The sequence below is a fragment of the Grampus griseus genome, assembly GCF_964374135.1.
Source record: "Grampus griseus genome assembly, chromosome: 1".
Lineage (NCBI taxonomy): Eukaryota > Metazoa > Chordata > Mammalia > Artiodactyla > Delphinidae > Grampus > Grampus griseus.
The window spans coordinates 164383165-164403624 of record NC_139017.1 but is presented as its reverse complement, the minus strand read 5'-3'; the positions used below and the strand labels follow the sequence as shown (position 1 = coordinate 164403624).

The following is a 20460-nucleotide window of genomic DNA, read 5'->3' as shown; positions in this document are numbered from 1 at the left end:
ATATCTCTGTGATGGTGCCAGGTCAATTGCTAAAGAATGATTGGGACCATAATGCAATCCTGTTTCCTTAGTTTAAATCTAACAGAGATTAGATGTATTCTACACACTTTAATCCTTCTTCCTGTCCCATGACCCAGGGGCTAAGTGCCTGACGGCACTGCTTCCTTGATTTTGACCTTCAATTTGCTTCACTTTGCCTCAGAGGGGACTATGTGGGAGATCATAGCTGATTTTCCTCTAACTGCACACCGTAAGTCAAATTCCTTTCCTGTTCTGTGCCTCTGTTTCCCTCTCTGTGAACACAGGCTCCCTTCCAAGCTTGGCTCAGACGCCTTGGTAAAAAAATTTTTTTTTTTTTAAATAACCTGACAAAGGAAGCCCCAGTCCTACCACTGTAACTTTGGACAACTCATTGAACAGCTCAGGCCCTTGGTCTTTCTATTTGTAAAAGAAATAGAGGCTTCTGAGAGAATCAAGGAAGACTGTGCGGTGAAAAGTGTTTTGCAAACGGGGAATAAAACATTAGAAATGTAAATATTATTAGGATTGTACATACGATGAAGAGGAGGGGGAGGGGGAGTGGAGGGGGGGGTTGGAGGAGGCGGCGGCTGCAGCAGAAGCCCACCGTGGTTCAGAGCCCAGGACAAGGAGTCAGCACCCGGACGCAGCCTATAGCTCAACCACCTAACTTGCTGTCTCGCCTTGGGGAATTAAGCACATGGAAGCCCTCTTCATCTATAAAAGGAGGATAATAATGTTCGGTTCGCTGGTTGTGAGGTTAAATGAGGTAAATCCTGCAAAGCACACGTTGCAGTGTACATAGTAACTAGCCCTCAGTAAATGTTCATTATATTCCTACTAACTATTCTTGCCACCGACTGAATGGGACCAAGCAAGAAAAGGAGATAAGCCATTTCTGGTCACGGTGCAAGACCAGAAGATCGCCAAAGGTCCCGCCGTCGGGGGCACCTAAAGCCCCCTCCCCAGCTAGACCGCCCAAGCCCCTCACCTGCGCTGAACAAGAAAACCCGGATGCAGGTCAAGTGCGAGCGCGCAGCCAGGCTCCCGCCCCGGCCCCAAGGCCGCACGCGAAGGGCGGGGCCGCTTCCTGCCGGCTACTGGGCCCCGCGCGCCCCCGCCGGGCGGTCTACACCGGGCGCCTGCGCCGCGCGAGCTCGCCGGAGGGGGGGGGAGGGGGGGCGGAGCCGCGCGGGACCGGGCGCGCGCGCGCGCGACGCCGACGGCCTCGCTCTACAGGACGCGGCTCGCGCCCAGGCGGAGGCGGCCGCTCCCGCGGACGTCGAGGGCGTGGCGGCTAGGCTCTGGGCAGCGGGCACCTAGCAGACTGTACCCCGGCGACCGCCCGCCGCGTCTCCCCAAGCGCGGCCCCTCGCGGCGCCCCGTCTCCCGCGTAGCCCGTCTGGCCGTCCCGGCCTCTCCTTGCCTGCCTGCCTGCCTGCGGCGGCCACGCGGGCAGGTGAGTCTCTTCTTCGCAGGGTGGGGCCGCCTCTCCGAGCAGGCTCTGCCCCCGGCTCTCGGTAGGATGGGGGGCACTGGGTGTGGCAAGTTAAAAAAAGAAACGGTCCACAGGTGCCGGGAGGGGTGGGCGCTCCTGTGCCCGAGACCCCAGAGACGCTGCGCCTTTGCCTTCCGGGTCCAGCCCCTCTGGCGTCCAGGCTCTTCTCTGACAGCTCTGGGGTCGTGTCTTGGAAAACAAAACCAAGAAAAATGTTCTCTCTCCCAACAGCTGTTTGACTTTTTGAAAAGCTGACAGAGCCAGCGTGCTCCTGAAGGCAGAAGGGTGCAGTCCAGGGGCGACCAGAAGTTGGAAGCCCCTCCTTTTTTCTTGCTCTCCTTCCTCCGTGATGCGCGGGTAACGATCGCATTACCTATTCGATAACTTCTTGAAACTTGTCTGTCTGCTTCCATCTGCTGCCTGGACCAATAGAGCAGTAGTGGTCCGTTTTCAGGTTGCTTCGTCCCAGCTTCCGTGCAAAATTTGATCATCTCCTTCAGGGATTAGGAGTCTAGTGCAGGGAGCAGTTCAGATCCGTGTTGCAGATACAAACTAGGATTATTTAAAGTGATGGTTTAGTGCAGTGCTCAAAGCCAGAAGTATTTGCTCCTTCTTGTTGAAAGTTACCTAGCACACCACATTTATTCGAACTTTTAATAGAAGTCTCTGTATTTCATAGAAGTCTCAGATGTACAATTTCATAAGCGATTGACTTATTTGTAGCTGTGATTACATAGGATTTAAAGTGATTAATTTTAAGACTGTTTCATTAGCTCTGATTCAAAATACTAAATTATAAAAACACATAGACTGAGACTCAGAATACAGATGTTTGTGTATCAGCTAAGTGTGTGCTTTTTGGTGGGGATATTATATTGGTTTTCTAGAAATGGATTTTTGATGCGGGAAGACAGTGAAAGGCCTGAAAACTCAGAGCCCCTTCTTTAACCACGCTGTCAGCTTTATGTTTTATCAGGTTGGCAAAACTTTTCTTTCTTAGCGTGGGAAGAGATTTCAGTGCTTTTCAGGAAAACAAGATTTGTCCCACTATTGAATTGTAACATCTGTAAAACTTTTAAACGTGTTCATGTTAAGGATTACAAATGAGTACAAATTTTGTATGGTACTAGAGGATATGTTGGTTGAAAGACTTAGGCAAAACATCATGAAAAATAGTGTGATTTGGAAATCTATTAGGCTGAAACCTGTGAAATAATGGGAGGTCTAAAGTTCAATACCGTTTGTTATTTAGACCCAAAGAGCTACAGAAGGTGGAGGCCAGACAGTGGATCTCCACTTTTTTCCTAGAATGTAGAGGTTATAGTGAGAGGAAATGAATTACATACAGCGAAACGAATAGCATCAGTCTTTACATCTCTACTTCAATTATTCTTTAAAACCTGTTATTTTCATTTGTTCTGACAAATGTGAAAAGAGGGCATAGGTCATTGAAACATACAAAATTGAAAAATCTAATTTTCATCTTTACTGTTGCACCATTTTTTTTTTCATACCACAGCTACTAAAAAGTAGTAAGATTCTACCTAAAAGTAGTGAGTGGGGAGGAAGTGGGAGATAGAGGCTTGCAGGATAGCTATTCAGAACCCCCACATTGACAATCCAGAGGGTTTTTTTTAAAAAAGGAATTTAGTCTAAATTTATAATTTAGACGTTTTTAAAAGGTATTTAGTAGTTCAACAGCATCTGTGAGTATTTTCCTCATTTTATATTGAGAGGACAAATGTAATACAAAAAGCCAAGTGACTGTTCCAAGGTTATTCAGCAGGGCACTTGTAGAGCTGGAAATGGGGTATTTTGTTTGCTTCCAGTATTGATCAATAGCATTTTGAGCACATCAAAACGTAATAAAGTGCATCTAGCTAAGGTATTTTAAATATGCACCAAGTTGAGAAGCATACTATTTTGAAAAATTATTCTTTTTTTAATCCTGGAGGAGGAGGAGGAATTTACCTTTTCCTGATCAGAATTTAAAATGCAGAGTCAAATCCATGTGCTTGACATTTTCCCCTGATGGATTACTTCTGTCACTAGGCTTGTAGCAGAGCAGAGGGTCATGCTACTTGGAGTTTTCCACTCATGTGATATTTCCATGAAGAAACAATTTGCCAGAAGCCAGCCACAGCTACCGTTGTGCTGCAGATGATGCTAAACCCTAATTAGCACAGACCTTGGCTTACAAAAGCTAGTGGATATCGGTTCAGCCCTTTCCAATCAATATTTCCCTGAGTTAGTAAACTGAGGGACAGGTTAGCCTTGTAGGAGTTGCAGTGAGGCAGAGTTAGCAACAACTCCAGTAATATCAGCATAGAGGCTGTATACTTCTGTACATTTTTTTCTTTTCCTTAATAAAACCAAACAACTTAAGTACCAGCTGAGTTACCTTATAAGATGATTTCTTTACAGATGTGCTAGGATTGTCTTTTCCACTGGTTGACTCTGATCATATCTCTCTGTTCAAATCTGGCTGCATTTATGATGTCAGAAAATTGTGAAATAGTTGATGATGTTGACTTAAGCTATATCCAAAAAAATCTCATGGCAGGCCTTTAGCAAGAGAACCGTCATATGAAGGACAACATCTCTAATACTGTGTGCACTGAATTACAACATAAAATTCTTTGAGGCCCATAAAAAGTGCACCATGGCCTTTTCTCAGTTAGCTCTCTGGGGGTTTTTTTAGTTTTTTTTTTTTGCGGTACGCGGGCCTCTCACTGTTGTGGCCTCTCCCGTTGCGGAGCACAGGCTCCGGACGTGCAGGCTCAGCGGCCATGGCTCACGGGCCCAGCCGCTCCGCGGCATGTGGGATCCTCTCGGACCGGGGCACGAACCCACATCTCCTGCATCGGCAGGCGGACTCTCAAACACTGTGCCACCAGGGAAGCCCAGCTGTCTGTTTCTAAATCTTTAAATGATTTCATACTGGAGCTATATTACTACTACCAGTGGTTGCTCTGGAGCTGATTTTATTGATCTGTAACTGAACAGTTTTCTTGAAATGATACAAAGTATTAGTTTTATTTTTTTAGTTTTAATTTTGTATCCTTTTTGTTGCTTGGAATTAGATCATTTGGGTGTGCATTTTTCTCATTTTGTTATTTTAATATAAATTCCACCGAAGGTTCTGATATTATTGGGGTCCTTTCGACCCAACAATACATGGACATAGATTGTGCCTATGTAAAAATAATTAGTTATCGACCACCAACTATATGCAAAGCATTATTCTGAGCACGCAGCATGTATTCTCTCATTTAATACTTCTAACATCGTTATTGGATAAGAATTATTATTATCACCCCCATTTTATAGTTGAGGAAATAGAAAGGGAGGCAAAGTAATTTACCTAACATAGAATACAGGGGACAGAGTTTAAATCTAGAGGAGTCTGATTATGGAGCCTGAATCTTTCTGAGATATATTTAAATATTGTTCAAACTTGTTTGCAGTTACTATGGTATTTCATTAATCCATCCTTTTAAGCTGTATCAAATATACACTACTGTATAAGTGAAGAAAATATAGCAATACTATAAAGATTATTGAAATATCTTGGGACAAAAGGCAAATAATTTAACAATAATGTAAAAAAATTGAAGGGAAAATACCTATAAAGATATTATAGGGGATAACTGACAAAATGTGAAAATCGACTCTGATTTAGATAAAAATATTATATCAATGTTAAAGTACTTGGTTTTGATAATTGAACTGTAGGCTGTATAAGAAAATGAGCTTATTCTTATACACTGAAGTATTTGGGAGTAAAGGGGGCATACCCTATCTTAGTCTCAACGGTTTGGGGAAAAATGTATATGTATTAAAATGAGAGAATGATTTTTAAAATAGGCAAAAATGTAAGTAATTGTATACAGGAAAAGGGTACACAAGAATTCCTTATACTATTCTTACAACTTTTCTGTTTGACATTATATCAAAAGAAAAAGTTACCCCAAAATGAAGGTAGAAAACAGGAAATGAAGGTGTAACATTCTAAGAATTTTTTTTTTTAAGTCAGGTGAAGGATTGTTTCTTGTGCTCTGATTTTCTTTTTTTTTTAGAGGTTGGAGGAAGGAACTTGAGACAAACAGAAAATCTTATCAAAAATAGCTTGACTTTCTCAAATTTCAAAATCTAGCCATTCAAAGCTCCCTAACACTCCAGCCAGGCCAGGTGTTTTCGTCACCTCTTTTTTTTTTTTGCGGTACATGGGCCTCTCACTGTTGTGGCCTCTCCCGTTGCGGAGGACAGGCTCCGGACACGCAGGATCAGCGGCCATGGCTCACGGGCCCAGCCGCTCCGCGGCATGTGGGATCCTCCTGGACCGGGGCACAAACCGGTGTCCCCTGCATCGGCAGGCGGACTCTCAACCACTGCGCCACCAGGGAAGCCCCTCACCTCTTTTTAATGGGGAGGGGGAGGATAAAGACATTAGTGTCTCAGAGATAAGAGGTAAAGACAGCCCACTTTTAGTGATATTGAAAGTTAAATTAGGTTGGTTATATCATTTCCCTGCCTGAAACCTTCAATGCCATGCTAATATTGACTAATTTTTATGTCAGAACTCTGTAACCCTACTTTCAAGGCAGCCTGGCCCAAACCTACCTTTCTCACTTTGTTTCGTGCCATCCCCACCAAACCTGGTCCACTCTGGCCACACCAGATCTCATGATCTTGTGCCTGCTCCTCTTTCTGTCTTCCTGCCTTTGTCCGTGAACTGTTGGCTTCGCCTGGAATGCACCCCATTCTGTTCCTGCAGAAATTCTGTTCCTCATTTAAGTCTAACCATAACCTCCTTTGGGGAAGCTGTCTCTAATCTCATGCAGAATTAAATTTTCCTTTGTCTGTGCTGCCGTATCAGAGGGGTAAACACAATACTACCTGCTTGCGTTCAGTAATCCTTATTAAGCATATACTCTGAGCTAGAAACTGTGCCAGGGACGGGGGATTCAAAGGTACTCAAGCTCTGGTAGCTTAGGAGTGATTTGTAAACAAATAATCAAGTACATAACAGAGAAATGAACAAAGCTACGGACTCTACCTGACAATTTAGGCTTAAAGAAAAGATTACAATGAAAGTCACAGTGAGATACCATTTTCCCCCCCAGCACGCCTCTGTCCAGATCAGAGATTTCCAGCATAGTCATCTACTTAAAGGAATAAGTTTTAAACAGTTGTAGTACCAGATAGGTATATTCAAAGGAAAGCTAAAAATACAAGTCTAGAACTCAGGAGAGAGAGGTGGAGTTCAGTGTGCACAGGCAGGAAAGACCTGGGGGCAGATGAGAATCTTTCGGGATCCTGTCGGTTTTCAACGCATCATCGCCTCCAATGCCCAAGATTCTGCTCTTGCTTCCCCCTCAATTTTGGTGACATCTTTCCCCGCTTAAGAATTATTGAAGCGAGAGACTGTATTGATATACATGTGTTGTGTGTGTCAACCACGGGGAAGCAAGAAACAAAGTTGAGAAACACTGGTGATGGAGTAGTTAAAATCCTTGGGCCTCGATAAAACCACCCAGGAAGAGTAAGATGAAGAAGAGGATGGGGTTGAAACCTCGAAGAGACGTTGTAAAGGGTGAGTAGGAAAAGAGGAGCCAGTGACAAGGGCAGCTGGGGAGGAAGGAGAGCCGGGAAAGACGGAGCCCGGGGAGGGCAGGGGCACAGAGAGACGTCCCAGAAGGAATGGGTGGGCGGCGGTCCCGAGCTGCAGAGACAGGCAGAGGCCTGGGCTTAGGACACCACGAAGAGGCTGTTGCTGTCCAATGGGGGCAGTTTTAGCTGGAAGAGGGTGGCAGGAGTCCTGCAGTCCTGAATTCAGGAGTGACTGGAGTTGAGGAGACTCCTCTTTCCAGGAAGCCGGTAGGAAAGGGGAAGCAGAGACAGAGGGAGGTAGATGGAGGGGCAGGCCGACTCCAAATGGAAGGTTTTCTTTTTTCAAGATTGGGCCCGAGTGGGGGTGGGGAATCTTGAAGACGTATGTTTGCTGAAGAAGAGGAATGAATGGGTGGAGACGGAGAAATTAAAAGTATAGGAGCCAGTTAATGGAACAAGGTCCTTTGGGGGTATTATTGAAGAGAAGAAATTCTTGCTTTGGTGGGATCTCCTTGAGGATAGGAACCATGTTTTATTCATCTCATAGCTCGCTGTACTTGGCATGCAGTAGACACTCGGAAAATGTTTCTGAAAACAAGTAAGGATTTTACTTTTTAGAGTTAGTCTTTCCTGATTGATACAGTGGAATAACGGGGGGAAAAATCACTATTTTTTCCCATAATTAACATTCTGTACTGTTTTCTATATAAGTAATATATTTGCAACTTCGTGTTCTTTGAAATAAAAGAGAAAATCACGAAGGGAATATTGAGGTAGTAATAATCATGCTCACTTAGTTTTTCTGTGCCTGGTAAGTATTACTTAAATTCCAGCATTTTGAAATGTGTTATGTTCAAGGCACTCTGCTTGGTGGATGTGGAGTGCAGTTCATCAGAAGAGACAAAAATGCACGTGAACAGTCCTATAAGACAGACTCTGTTCATTATTTAACAGTGGGACACTATCAGCTCCATGCTTTGGGGTTAAAATTATTGATTTTTAAGCATTCAGAGAAAGGACATTTTTAAAATTGTCTTCTATGTCAGATTTTGCCCGTTGTAATATTACTGATGTTAGCAAAGACCAACTTTGTATAGAACTTTCGGTTCTGTGTAACTTAGTTCTTCGAGAGTGTATTCAAAAAGAACAAATTGTTTAAAAAAAAGGTAAAGTCAGCTTATTGCAGACCATATTTTAGGGTGCAGATGGTGAGTGAATCAGTGTGGGTTTTATTCTGCTCTGCCAATTTCAGTGTTGCAGACCTAAATCCCAAACAAATATGCAAAGGCAGTTCTGGTTCACATTTTCCTTCCTACTGCTTGTAAACTGGTGTACATGTTGATAGTATCTCATTTTGTATTATACCCCCAGCTCCATTTCAGTAGAAAACTTGCAGCCTTTTTTTCGTCGTTGCCAGTGAAATATATTACATAAAGTATGCTAAGCAAATCAAATTAGTATGTATAGAATTCATTTATGAGGACTGTAATGAGGTTATTTAAACTTTGAGTGATCTTTCCTGAATAAAATTGCTTCATTTGATGAGTCGCTGTCTTGAGAATTAATTGGAGCGTTATTGGGCCTTCAAAGTCTTATCTCTGTTGTTTTCTTTTTTTTAACAGTAGATGCCTGGTAGACATCTTAGAACTTTAAGAACGGAAAAGACCTGCTTTTAGGGGATAATGCTGAGGGACACTATGAAATCTTGGAATGACAGCCAGTCAGATCTCTGTAGCAGTGACCAAGAAGAGGAAGAAGAGATGATTTTTGGTGAAAATGAAGATGATTTGGAAGAAATGATGGATCTAAGTGATCTGCCTACCTCACTTTTTGCTTGCAGTGTCCATGAAGCTGTGTTTGAGGTGCCAGAGCAGAAGGTAGGCATGTACCCTGCCTTTCCCTGCCTTTGATAGTGTGTTAAATGTGTGCGGGTTCGGGGAAACAGCATGTCGCTGCCCGTTTGCAAAGTTTATTACTGGTCCGTGACAAGTAGAAAAGTGTGCACCAAACTTTAGACATTGCTCGGGCATTTTTATTATGCTTTATGAGACTATCAGTCTGCAACAGATAGGAAATATTTAAAATCCAGTCCTTCCCCACAGACATTTTGAGAAGTACTGGTTTCTAGTGAACTCTGAATCAAGTCCTATTAAGATCATCCATTTATTCATGCAGTCATTCATTTTTGGAGCCTGTGGTTAAAGAGAAGCTAAGTGATTTTTAGCCTGGCTTCCTATTACTTGGGAGTTAATTCACAAAAGAAGGAATTATTTCAAGCCTTTTTCTAGGGCTAATTACATAATTAGGACTATTTATGATTTCATTTTAACAGAGTTGTTAGTATTTCTTGTTTTACTTTCTACAACCTGGCCAGGGCAAAATGATTGAGTTTATTTTTTTAAAAGGTTACTCTTCTTTAGTTCATTCATTATTTAACTGGAAAAAGAGATTGTATGTGCGCTTTTGGTTCCGTCGTGACCTCACAAAAGCTTGTGGGTCTTAGTCATACAAAAGTAAAATATTTCTGCCACTGGTATGAATTTTGCATGTTCTAAGACTTCGTTTAAAAATCCTATCACGATCCTTTTAATTTGCTATCTATGCCCTCTAAGTATTTTCCTTCCAGTGACCCTCATGGAGCAGAACTTGATACAGTTTGACTCAGTACATACTTGAGTGCTCCAGTGTGTAAGGCACTGTACCAGTTGCTTCAGGGAATTTAAACAGCTTCTGCCACAGAGAGTTTACAGTCCTGCAGTGGAGATGATCAGTAATTTGATGTAAGATAGAATACTCATGCCTTTAGAGACACTTGAAAGTACTGAGGTAACAGAGGAGTAGGATCATAGCCAGCTGGAATAAAAGAGCTTACGGGGAGATGCATTGCAGAGGAGCTGTGTGAGTTGGGTAGGAGTTTAGCAGGGAAGGGAAAGGCAGTTCCAGCCAGAGGGAACAGAATGAGCAAAAGAGCTGAATCAGGAGAGCGTGGACCGCTTACTGCAGGGAGTAGTGAGCAGTTCTGTGTGGCTGGCGCTGAGGTGAGATGTAGCCAACGTCAAGAGCAGTTGGGCTGGAGAGGTGAGTGTGAGGCATCCTGCAGACTCAAGGAGCTTGCCCTTCAGTGGTCAGTAGCCTCTGAGCAAAGGAGTGGCAGTCAGAATTACCCATTGGGAAGGTCAGCCACAACCTGTAAAGGGCAGAGTGGTGGCAGGAGAGCCAAAAGCAGGGCCCGTTGGGGTGCGCTTGTGGAAACCAGCCTAGAGGTACAGGAGACCTGGAAGGGGAGAGGGAGAGGGTGGCAGCCACCAGGTTTTTACCGTTTGGGTTTGTTTACATTTACAAATGCTATTTTCTTTCCCAAGTTCAGTCACAGTGTAGACATTTTGAAATCATTCTTCCTAGTTTTCTCACGTTTTAAGAGCTCTAAATTTTCATGTAATAAATAATTACATTGACTTTGTTGTTTGTTGTTGTGAGAAACCACATGTATTACTAGTTTATCTTAAAATTCGTAAGAATTTTTCAAGAAACCTCACAATCTTATCTGTCCCAAGTTTTTCTTTTTTTACTATAGCCTAGGGGTTTGTTTAACTTGCCGAAGTGATGAATTCTGGTTGGTTTTCAATTTTAAAACCATTTGACGTTGTATCTAACCTAAATTTATATTGGAAATCATATCACCAGAAAGTCTAGCAGCAGTTCAGTGGACTTCCCATTACATACAGTTCACATTACAACTCATAGTAAATTTTATATAAAAACCTTCATGATAATATCTGAAGCTGCAGAATATAAAATGTTTATATAATAAAATTATATATGGATCATTAATTGGATATAAAGTGTAAGGAGAATCAAATGTTTTCTTTATAGTTTGATTCTCACTATCAGTGTCTTATTTTGCTTTAGTTTCTTCTGGAATAACCTGTTTGTGCAGGTCATCCACATACGTGCAAAAAACAAAGCAAAACGAAACCCACTTCTGATGGATTATGGACAAAATAATTCTGATTGCAATTAAATGTTTTATTTTCAAAAGAATTTTAGTTTTTTCTCCAGGTTTGAACAGGTTTTTGTCCTGATAATTTTATAATTGTTGGAATGCGCTTCTACCCTCTTCTGAATGGTAGACTGAGTAACACAGGGGCCATTGTCATGTGAAAGTGAACCTTCATTTTAGACTGCTGGATTTGGGCTCTACATTTTCATCAGTTTTTCTTGAAAATTGCATGAGGTGGGGGAGGAAAAGTAAAGAATATAGGAAACTGTAAGAAAAATAAACCGAGGAAAAGGCTTATCTCGTCATTTCTGTTTCTGCAGCAGCACGGTTGCTAGTTTTTATACATGTGCTCAGCTAATCAGCGGCTCCATCTGGAGCACTGTAGGTTTAGTACCTAATTTTTCTGTAACAGATTGGAATTTGTTCCGTGTGATTTTATTAACTTGACATTTTTAACCCCAGTTTTCCCTTTCTTAAAATAAGGAAAAATTGAGCAGCCTTCTGGTTTGAACATGAGAGGTCTTCAAAATGCAATTTAGATTTTTATGATGGGAGAAACTGGAGTGATTCTCCTTTCTGATTTAGGTCTGAGTATCTGAGGGGACTCAGTAAATGTTGATGCGAAGCAGCATTCCGATAGGACTGACTTTATAAAGAAATGCATGTGGCTTTTGGATTAGTCTCTTCGCAAAGCACTACCCTTCGCACATGAAACTGTTTCCACTGACCTACTCACCATATGACATTTGATTTATTTTTCTAATGACGATGGTTGGGGTATATTAAGACATCTCTACTTGCTCTCCTGGTCCTGCTTTTTGATCAGTGACACTTAGCATCTAATACAGTTCCCAGTACGGGGCAACACCTGTTAAATGTTTGTTGAATGAATGGATTATGTAAGATATTTGTGGAGGATTAGTGATACAGAGCTGTGGTAGAGAAACAGACTTATAAGCTGAGTGAGGTTAAGTAGTATGTAGAAGATTTAATCTGAAATTGTGATTTCAGATACACTGGCGCAAATTCTTCTGTGGTCTGTATAATCATATTCATAATATAATCTTTCTGTCGAGCATTTGGTTTCTATACCCTCCATTTAAAGAATAGAAAATATTACTTAAGAAAAATAAATGATATCTGGAAGTTAACTGAAATACCCTGAGTCTCTGGTTTTTAGACCTAATCAATTGTTGAGTGTTCTAATACAACCTTCAATCCAGGAGAAATGAATCTTTTGAGGAAAGTGATTTGTTTTAAACTTGAGAATTGAAAAAGGGGATTCAAAGGAAGAATGTTAAAGTGAACTGTATTTTTAACAGTGCCTGGAACATAATATGGTTTCAGTAAATATTTGTTCAATTGAATCTGTAGTGCCATTCTGGCCAAGAATTAGTAAAAAATTTAATTAACTTCAGGGCTAGATTAAACACTAGAGAATCATAGAAGTTTAGAGCTGGAAGAAATCCTAGCCAAGTCTCATACAGTAGTTTCAGAGTAACAGAGTAATTGAGCTTGCTTTAGAACCCATTTTTCAGTTGTACACTGAAAACTACAAAACATTGCTGAAGGAAATTAAAGACAACACAAATAAATGGAAAGATATTCATATCCATGGACTGGAATACGTAATATTGTTCAGATGTCAGTACTGCCTAAAACAGTCTATGGATTTGGTGCAATCCCTATCAAAATCCCAAAGATGTTTCCTGCAGAAATAGAAAAACTCATCCTAAAATTCATAGACTCTCAAGAGACCCCCAAATAACCAAAACAATTTTGAAAAAGAACAACGTTGGAGGACTCACACTTGCTGATTTTAAAACTTAATACAAAGCTGTAGTAATCAGAGCAGTGTGATGCTTACTTGTCAATTATATCTCAATTTAAAAAAAACAGTCTGGTACTAGTATAAAGATAGACATATTAACCAATTGAATAGAACAGAGAGTCCAGAAATGAATCATTGCATATATGGTCAAATGATTTTCAGCAAGGATACCAAGACCATTCAACGGGGAAAGGACAGTCTTTTCAACAAATAATGCTGGGAAAACTGGATATCCACATGCAAAAGAATGAGGTTGGACCCTTACCTTACACCATATACAAAAATTAATTCCAAATAGATCAAAGACCTAAATGTAAGAGCTAAAACTGTAAACTCTTAGAAGGAAACATAGAGGGAAAGCTTCTTGACATTGGATTTGGCATTAATTTCTCAGATAGGACACCAAAAGCACAGACAACAATAGAAAAAGTAGATAAATTGGACTTTATCAGAATTTAAAACGTGTGCAGAGAATATTTTCAAATCGTATATCTGATAAGGGATTAATCCCCAGAATATATAAAGAACTCCTAAAATTCAACAACAAAAACCAAATGGGGTATATACAACTAATTGAAAAATGGGCAAAAGATTTGAATAGACATTTCTCCAAAGGTGTATAAATGGCCAATAAGTACATGAAAAGATGCTCAACATCATGAATAATTAGGGAAATACAAATCAAATTCACAATGAGATACTTCACACCCATTATTGACAAGGATATGGAGAAATTGGAACCTTTTGTGCGTTGCTGGCGGGAACATAAAATGGTGTGACTGCTGTGGAAAATGGTATGGCAGCTCTTCAAAGAATTAAGCATAGAATTACCATATGATCCAATGATTTTGCTTCTGGGTATATACACAAAAGAAAGCAGGGACTCCAACAGATATTTGTACACCAATGTTCACAGCAGTATTATTCACAATAGGCAAAAAGTGGAAACAACTCAAATGTCTATCAACGTTATCCGTTGATAGACATTTGAGTTGTTTCCACTTTTTGCCTATTTGCCTATTGTTAATAAACAAAATGCAGCATATACATACAATGGACTATTATCCAGACTTAAAAACGAATGAAATTCTGATGCTGTGGATGAACCTTGAAAGACGTTATGCTAAGTGAAATAAGCCAGACAGACACAAGAGGATAAATATCGTATGATTCTACTTACATGAGACAGAAAGTAGAATGGTGGTTGCCATGGGCTGTGAGAAGTGGGGAATTGGGAGTTACAGCTTAATGGCTACAGAGTTTCAATTTGGGATGATGAGAAGTTCTGGAGATGGATAGTGGTTATGTACAGCAGTGTGAATATACTTAATGCCACTGAATTATACACTTAAAAATGGTTAAAATGGTAAATTTTGTGTTTTGTATATTTTACCACAAAAAAAATGCAACCCCCCCTTTTTCTTGACTTTATCATTCTTTGTAATGTGCTTTTATACATATATAATATATATATAATATGTACATATGTATGTGTACTACGTATGTATGGGCACCTTTTTTGCCCCACTTTGCATGCTTTCGGCCCACGTTTTCACTCCAGCTGTTGTGAGCGTACTCACCTGTGTGCAGGTGTAACCCCACAGCAGCTGGCCTCCGTGGCACTGTGGATATCTTACTCTTTGTCCCAGTGTTTCTCTGCTGACTGTGCACAGATGCTTGTCCGTATTGATGCAGGTGCAGACGTAGCAGTGTGAGGGAGTTAGTTAACATCTCACAGGGCAATCCTAGACCAGTGGGGGGCTGAAGCCAGTGAACACGTCCCTTCTCCTCTACTCTCCAGCCACCACTTCCTTGGATTCTGGTTCCTCAGAGTGCTCCTAGCAGGATCAAGCCCCAGTTGCTCAGAGGTGACCAGCTTGGTAACACACCTGGACAGAAGGAGGACGGGCTTTCCCTTCTTCCCTGTTCCCACCTTGTCACATGAGGTCACTTCCCAAAACAAGCTCCTTGTGTGTGCCCTTGCCTCGGCCCCTGCTTTCACAAGGAGCCCAGGGAAGACACAGGTGAATAACTTCCAAGTTTGGTTATTTCTCCTGTGTAAAGGCACTGTCTCAGGCTCTCAAAAAAGGGGCAATTTTTAGCTTGTGCAGAAAGGATAAAGACTAATATAAAGAAAAACCACGTGCCCACCCAATTTAGCAAATAAAATTTTACTAATAAATTGAACTCCTTTTGTCTTCTCCCAGAGATAAGCGTTGTCCTGAACTCCATGTTTATCATTTCCCATGCAATTTTAACTTTTTATTAAGTTTAACCGTATGAAATTGGTGTATCTGTAGGCCAAAATGGTCAAATACAGGTTTCCCCCTTTCTCCAAAAGTAGAGTGTTTCTACAAAACCTTTTGTAAGCTGAAATGATATAAAATGAAGAAGCAATTCCTTAGGACGCATCTTACCAAAGGATGCACAGAATAAATCAAGGTAGAGCACAGATGCTCACAGACACAGTTCAAAGCTAAGGTGGCTTGAGATGCTGAGATGCTAAGGATAGTTCCCCGGGATGGAGCTTGGTGGTGCCACTCTCACCGCTTGTGGTGTGCACTGCCTCTATAACAGCTGCTGTGAAACAGATGCTGAATGCGATTTTCGCCTTTTTTTTGTAAAAGGGAAACATCCTCTTTGGATTTCTTTCAGTTAGTGAAAACAGGTACTAATGTAGGTCTTTTGTAAAAGCAAAGCAGCATAAAGCAAACTTTCAAAAAGTGGTGGATACCTGTATTGGCGTTTCTTCTGGTTCAGCCTAATACTGTGTGTATGTATGTATACTATTTTTAAATTTTGCTCTATTTTCAGTTGACAAGATTGTCTATTTAGAAAGGAATCTACATAAAAACTCTTAGAACTAATAAGGAGTTTAAGAAGGTTGTAGGATACAGGGTCAATATCAACTACATGTCTCTATACTAGCAGTAAACATTTGGAAATTGAAACTTAAAAAACACTGCAGTAGCACCATGAAATACTTAAAGATAAATCCAACAAAATATGTGCAGGATCTGTATGCTGAAAACTATAACACTAATGGAATACATAGAATTTTACATAATTTAAAATTTTCTATAAATGGCGTAATTATATGTTTTTTCTCCATGTTATATTTGTAAGATTTTTTTTTAAATACCATGCCTCTCTCTTTTGACCTGCAAAGTTTTGTGGTTTTTTAAATTAATTAATTAATTAATTTTTGGCTGTATTGGGTCTTCGTTGCCACGCACGGGCTGTCTCTAGCTGTGGTGAGCAGGGGCTACTCTTCGTTGCAGTACGCGGGCTTCTCAATGCGGTGGCTTCTCTTGTTGCGGAGCACGGGCTCTAGGCGCGCGGGCTTCAGTAGTTGTGGCTCGCGAGCTCTAGAGCGCAGGCCCAGTAGTTGTGGTGCACGGGCTTAGTTGCTCCACGGCATGTAGGATCTTCCCAGACCAGGGATCAAACCTGTGTCCCCTGCATTGGCAGGAGGATTCTTAACCACTGCGCCACCAGAGAAGTCCCTTATATTTGTAAGATTAATCCATGTTGAGATATGTGTTCAGTGTCGCTTGCTGTATACTGTCCTGTTTTACCAATATGCCATTCTTTATTTACCCATTCTAATGTCGGACATTTAGGTTATTTTTGAGATGTTGTTATTGCAGCAGTGATGTTGTAAGTGTTCTGTGTGTGTCCTGTATATGTGAGGGTGCGGGTGGGCGTCTCCTCGGGGTATATAAGCAGGAATGACGTTGCTGGCTTGTCAGTTTGCGCATTTTCACCATCTTAGTGGAAACTGTCAGATAGTCTCTAAAGTTGTACCGGTTTGCATTCCTGCCAGCCGTGTAGAAGAGTTCCCATTGTTCCATAGCATCCCCAATACTTTATATTTTCAGAATTGAAAATGTTTGCCAGTCTGGTAGTTAACATTTTTATCCCTTTTTAACACACTTTTGCATAAACTGTAGATGAATGAATTTATCGCTTAGTGAAGGACCAGGTTTTTCCTCCAAACTGTCACAGATTTGTAAAATGCAGTAAGAATGTCGCAGCAGTGTAAACTTGCTAAAATGTTCCTAGACCCTTTCTCTCAATTTCTATGCCAAACCTTGTTGTGGACCAGTAGCGAAGTTCATGGACTAGTGCTGGGTCCTCAGACCACCGCATCGTATATATAACATTTAGGAAATTACAAATATAAGATTTTGAAATGAAGAAGCTATCTTCAGTTATCTTCAATTATATTTGTAGCTTCCATTGTAAATACTTTGTCTCAAAAACAAGAGTTAAAAAGGGTCTTGGATCATTTAGTTAGGTATCCTAATTATCGGCCATATTAAGAGATCACTGAATAGTCAGGTTAGCTGTCATGTTCTTAGAGACAATTGGTTTACAGATTCCACATTCGATCTTGGTTTGTGTAGTCAGTAAGTGTTTATTGAGCATTGTGCCAGCCACAGTTAAAGTTCTGGGGAGACAGCGGTGAACACAGTGACTCTCCAGCCCTGATGGAACATTAAGGAGATAAATATATTTAACGTGCAAACAAGTGAATCAGAAGTTCAGATAATAACAAGTATTGCTGTGAAGAAAATAAAATAGTGGAGGGGTAGAGAGTGACTTGATGGGTGACAGTTTTTAACTAGAGTGGTTGGGGAAGGCCTGTCTGAAGAAGTGACGTTTGAAGTCACCGAATAATGAGAAAGAACCAGTATAATATTTAATACTTCCTATAATTTAATTGAGATTTATCCTAACATAATTTTTAAAATATTTATTTATTTAGGCTGCTCTGGGTCTCAGTTGCGGCACACGGGATCTTTGTTGCAGCATGCGGGCTTCTTAGTTGCGGCATGTGGACTTCTTAGTTGCGGCATGAGGGATCTAGTTCCCCGACCAGGGATCAAACCCGGGACCCCTGCATTAGCAGTACAGAGTCTTACCCACTGGACCACCAGGGAAGTCCCCTAACATAATTTAAATAACTTTTCTCTCATGTGTGTATATAGTTGAAATGCCTTATAATTTTTTTTTAATCTTTCTCAAAACAAATAACTGCATTGAAGCTTTTTTTCCCCAGTAATCTCAATTTCAGTTGGAAAAGATCTGCCAGTCCCCAAATCAAGGTAGGATTTAAGGTCCTTGGGTTCTAAGAAACATCTAGATTACCCATGTGTATGTGTTCCTAATCTCTCCAAAGCAGGGTGCTCCCATGGGGGAGGGTGGGATAATTCAGGAGTGAGCGAGCTCGGAATAGGCACGTGTCACCTCTATACTGCCTGTCACAGAGCCCAGCTTTTGAGCCTTGCTGTGCATTAAATATGTGATGAATAAAAAACTGGGAAGATTATCTACAAGGTCAGGGTATCAGCACTCGCCAGCGTTTATGTTGAGCCCTCCTAAATTAATTTCAGTAACCATGTCTTTTCTGTTTGTTTTATTTTCTTATCTGATTTACATTTCTATTTTTATAAGTTTTATAGGGCATATTATATTGGAATAGCACAACATGTCCATAATATGTGTGTGTATGGGTATGTGTGTATGTATATAAATTTAAAAGTAGATAAATAAATAAAGTATATTGGCAGTGCGTATTGAAATATTTTTACTGGTTTGGGTGTACAAAGGATTTTTTTCCCCAAACCATTTTAAGAGTAAGTTGCCAGCAATGGTGGCCATCACCCACAATTTTTTAATTTGTATTTGTTACAAACAAGGGCATTCTAAGAGAAAAAACAAAATTCAGGAAATCGACACTGATACATTACATTGTTCTAATTCTCCGACCCTACTCAAATTTGCGGTGGTTCCAGTAATGTCCTTTATAACGACAACAACATCAAAAATCCAGTCCCTCATCACGCAGTGCATTCAGTTGTCAGGTCTCTTTAGTCTCTTTCAGTCTGAAGCAATTCCTAGTCCTCCCTGCCTTTCAGGATGCTCACACTCTAGGAGACGCAGGCTGGTCGTTTTGTAGCCCAGCTCTCAGTTTGGGTTTGGCTGAAAACTGTTTCTTCAGGGTCCGTCAGGTTGTGCACCTTTGGCAGGACCATCACAGAAGCGATGCTGTCCTCTTCTCACATCCATCTTTAATTTGTCCTGTTACCGATGAAATTCACTTTGAGCCGTTGATTAAGACAGTGTCTCCCAGGTTTCTGCACTGTCGAGTTATTCTTTTTTTCCTTGTAATTAATAAGTACTTTGTGGGAGTTACTATGAAAGTAAATATCCTGTATCCCCGTCAAGTTTTAAACATATTTACTCATATCAGCAAGATTCGTGATTTCCTATTTCATTCATTGGTTATAATCTGTTACTGTCACGATTTTATGCTCACTTTTCGTCCCAGGTTTGGCTAGCACTTGCCCCTTCCAGGTGGTCTCTGTGTCTTTTTGACATGTGCCCATCACTCTTTGGGTACCTCTTTAAACTTTCTAGCATAACAAACTATTGCAGAATTATCTTGTACTCTCCCTGCCCCAGTGCTGGAGTCAGCCATTCCTCTGAGGAGCCCTGATTCCTTTCAATGGAGAACAGTCATATTTAGGAACCGAGATAGGAGTTAGCTGTGTGTGCCGGGTGCTCTCGGAGTCTCACTGTTCCTAGGCCTCTGGCACAGAGATGGGAACTATGTGCAAATGAACCTATTGGCATACATACCTGTGTTTACACGTATACTTCCAGCTCCAGTCCAACACGAAAGAGTTGTTTCTAGTTTTCTCCCTTTTCAAATCTGTAACTCCTTTCTCTGACAGAGAGATAACTAGCTTCCATTATCTTATTATAGTTACTTATTCAATCACTTCTTCTGTATCACCTTAAATTAAATCATCACCCACCCCCTTTCCCATGTGGACACCCACCTGTGTTCCAACACCCCGTGTCAGGTCCCACCCTGCACCCAGACCCACCACAGGAAAGTCCCCTTCACCCCACCTGGGTTCTGATACTCCCGTGGGTGCCCTCCTTACCCTGCTCGGGATCCAGTGTCCTGTGCTGGCCTCCTACAGACATATCCCTACCCACTTGGGCTCCGAGCTCCAGGCTGGATTGCCTTCCTGAGCAGGTCCCCTCCTCGGCCTTCTCACGCCATCAGCCTGCCCCTTTGCTGGATACCTTCCCTCTTGCCCTGCTCTGGGCTGTCTTCCTGCATGGACATCCACCTCACCCCACTAAGCTTCAGCACCCTGTGTTGGGCTACCCCTATGTGGGCACACTGTCCTCATCCTTGTTGGGCTCCCGCACCCCATGCTGGGCCTGCCTCCCTCCCTGGTGTCTGCCCCCCTTAACCCACCTGTATCTGACACCCTGCTCCAGGCTCCCCATCAGCATGGACACCCCAACCTTACTTGGCTACACCTGAAGGCTTCTGAACCGAATGTTCAGGAAGAGGAAGGATGCCTTATTCTTTTTAAAGGAACAAATAATACACTTCCTTCTCAGACTTGTTTCTGACATTCTTTCAAGTTTATATGTCTTTGGAAAGATGGGTCCCTAACTTGAAAAATCACC

General features: G+C 41.4%; 2 protein-coding genes across 4 annotated transcripts in view; both read left to right on the top strand.

Annotated features, from left to right (window-relative positions):
- Positions 1 to 20460, top strand: part of LOC309832950 (large ribosomal subunit protein uL5-like) — a 480093-nt gene that overhangs the window by 413033 nt on the left and 46600 nt on the right. The gene's annotated exons all lie outside the window — the stretch shown is intronic.
- The window catches only part of RCAN3 (RCAN family member 3), a 28747-nt gene continuing 9614 nt past the window's right edge, over positions 1328 to 20460 (top strand). The window contains exons 1-2 of one of the 3 annotated variants that reach the window (XM_082678891.1): positions 1328 to 1477; positions 8755 to 9006. In XM_082678891.1, coding sequence (XP_082535017.1) covers positions 8812 to 9006 — 195 coding nt within the window. In that variant the 5' untranslated portion in view covers positions 1328 to 1477; positions 8755 to 8811. Of the gene's footprint in view, positions 1478 to 1778; positions 1874 to 8751; positions 9007 to 20460 lie in introns of those variants that run through there. The other 2 variants (XM_082678889.1, XM_082678890.1) reach the window with 2 other exon arrangements.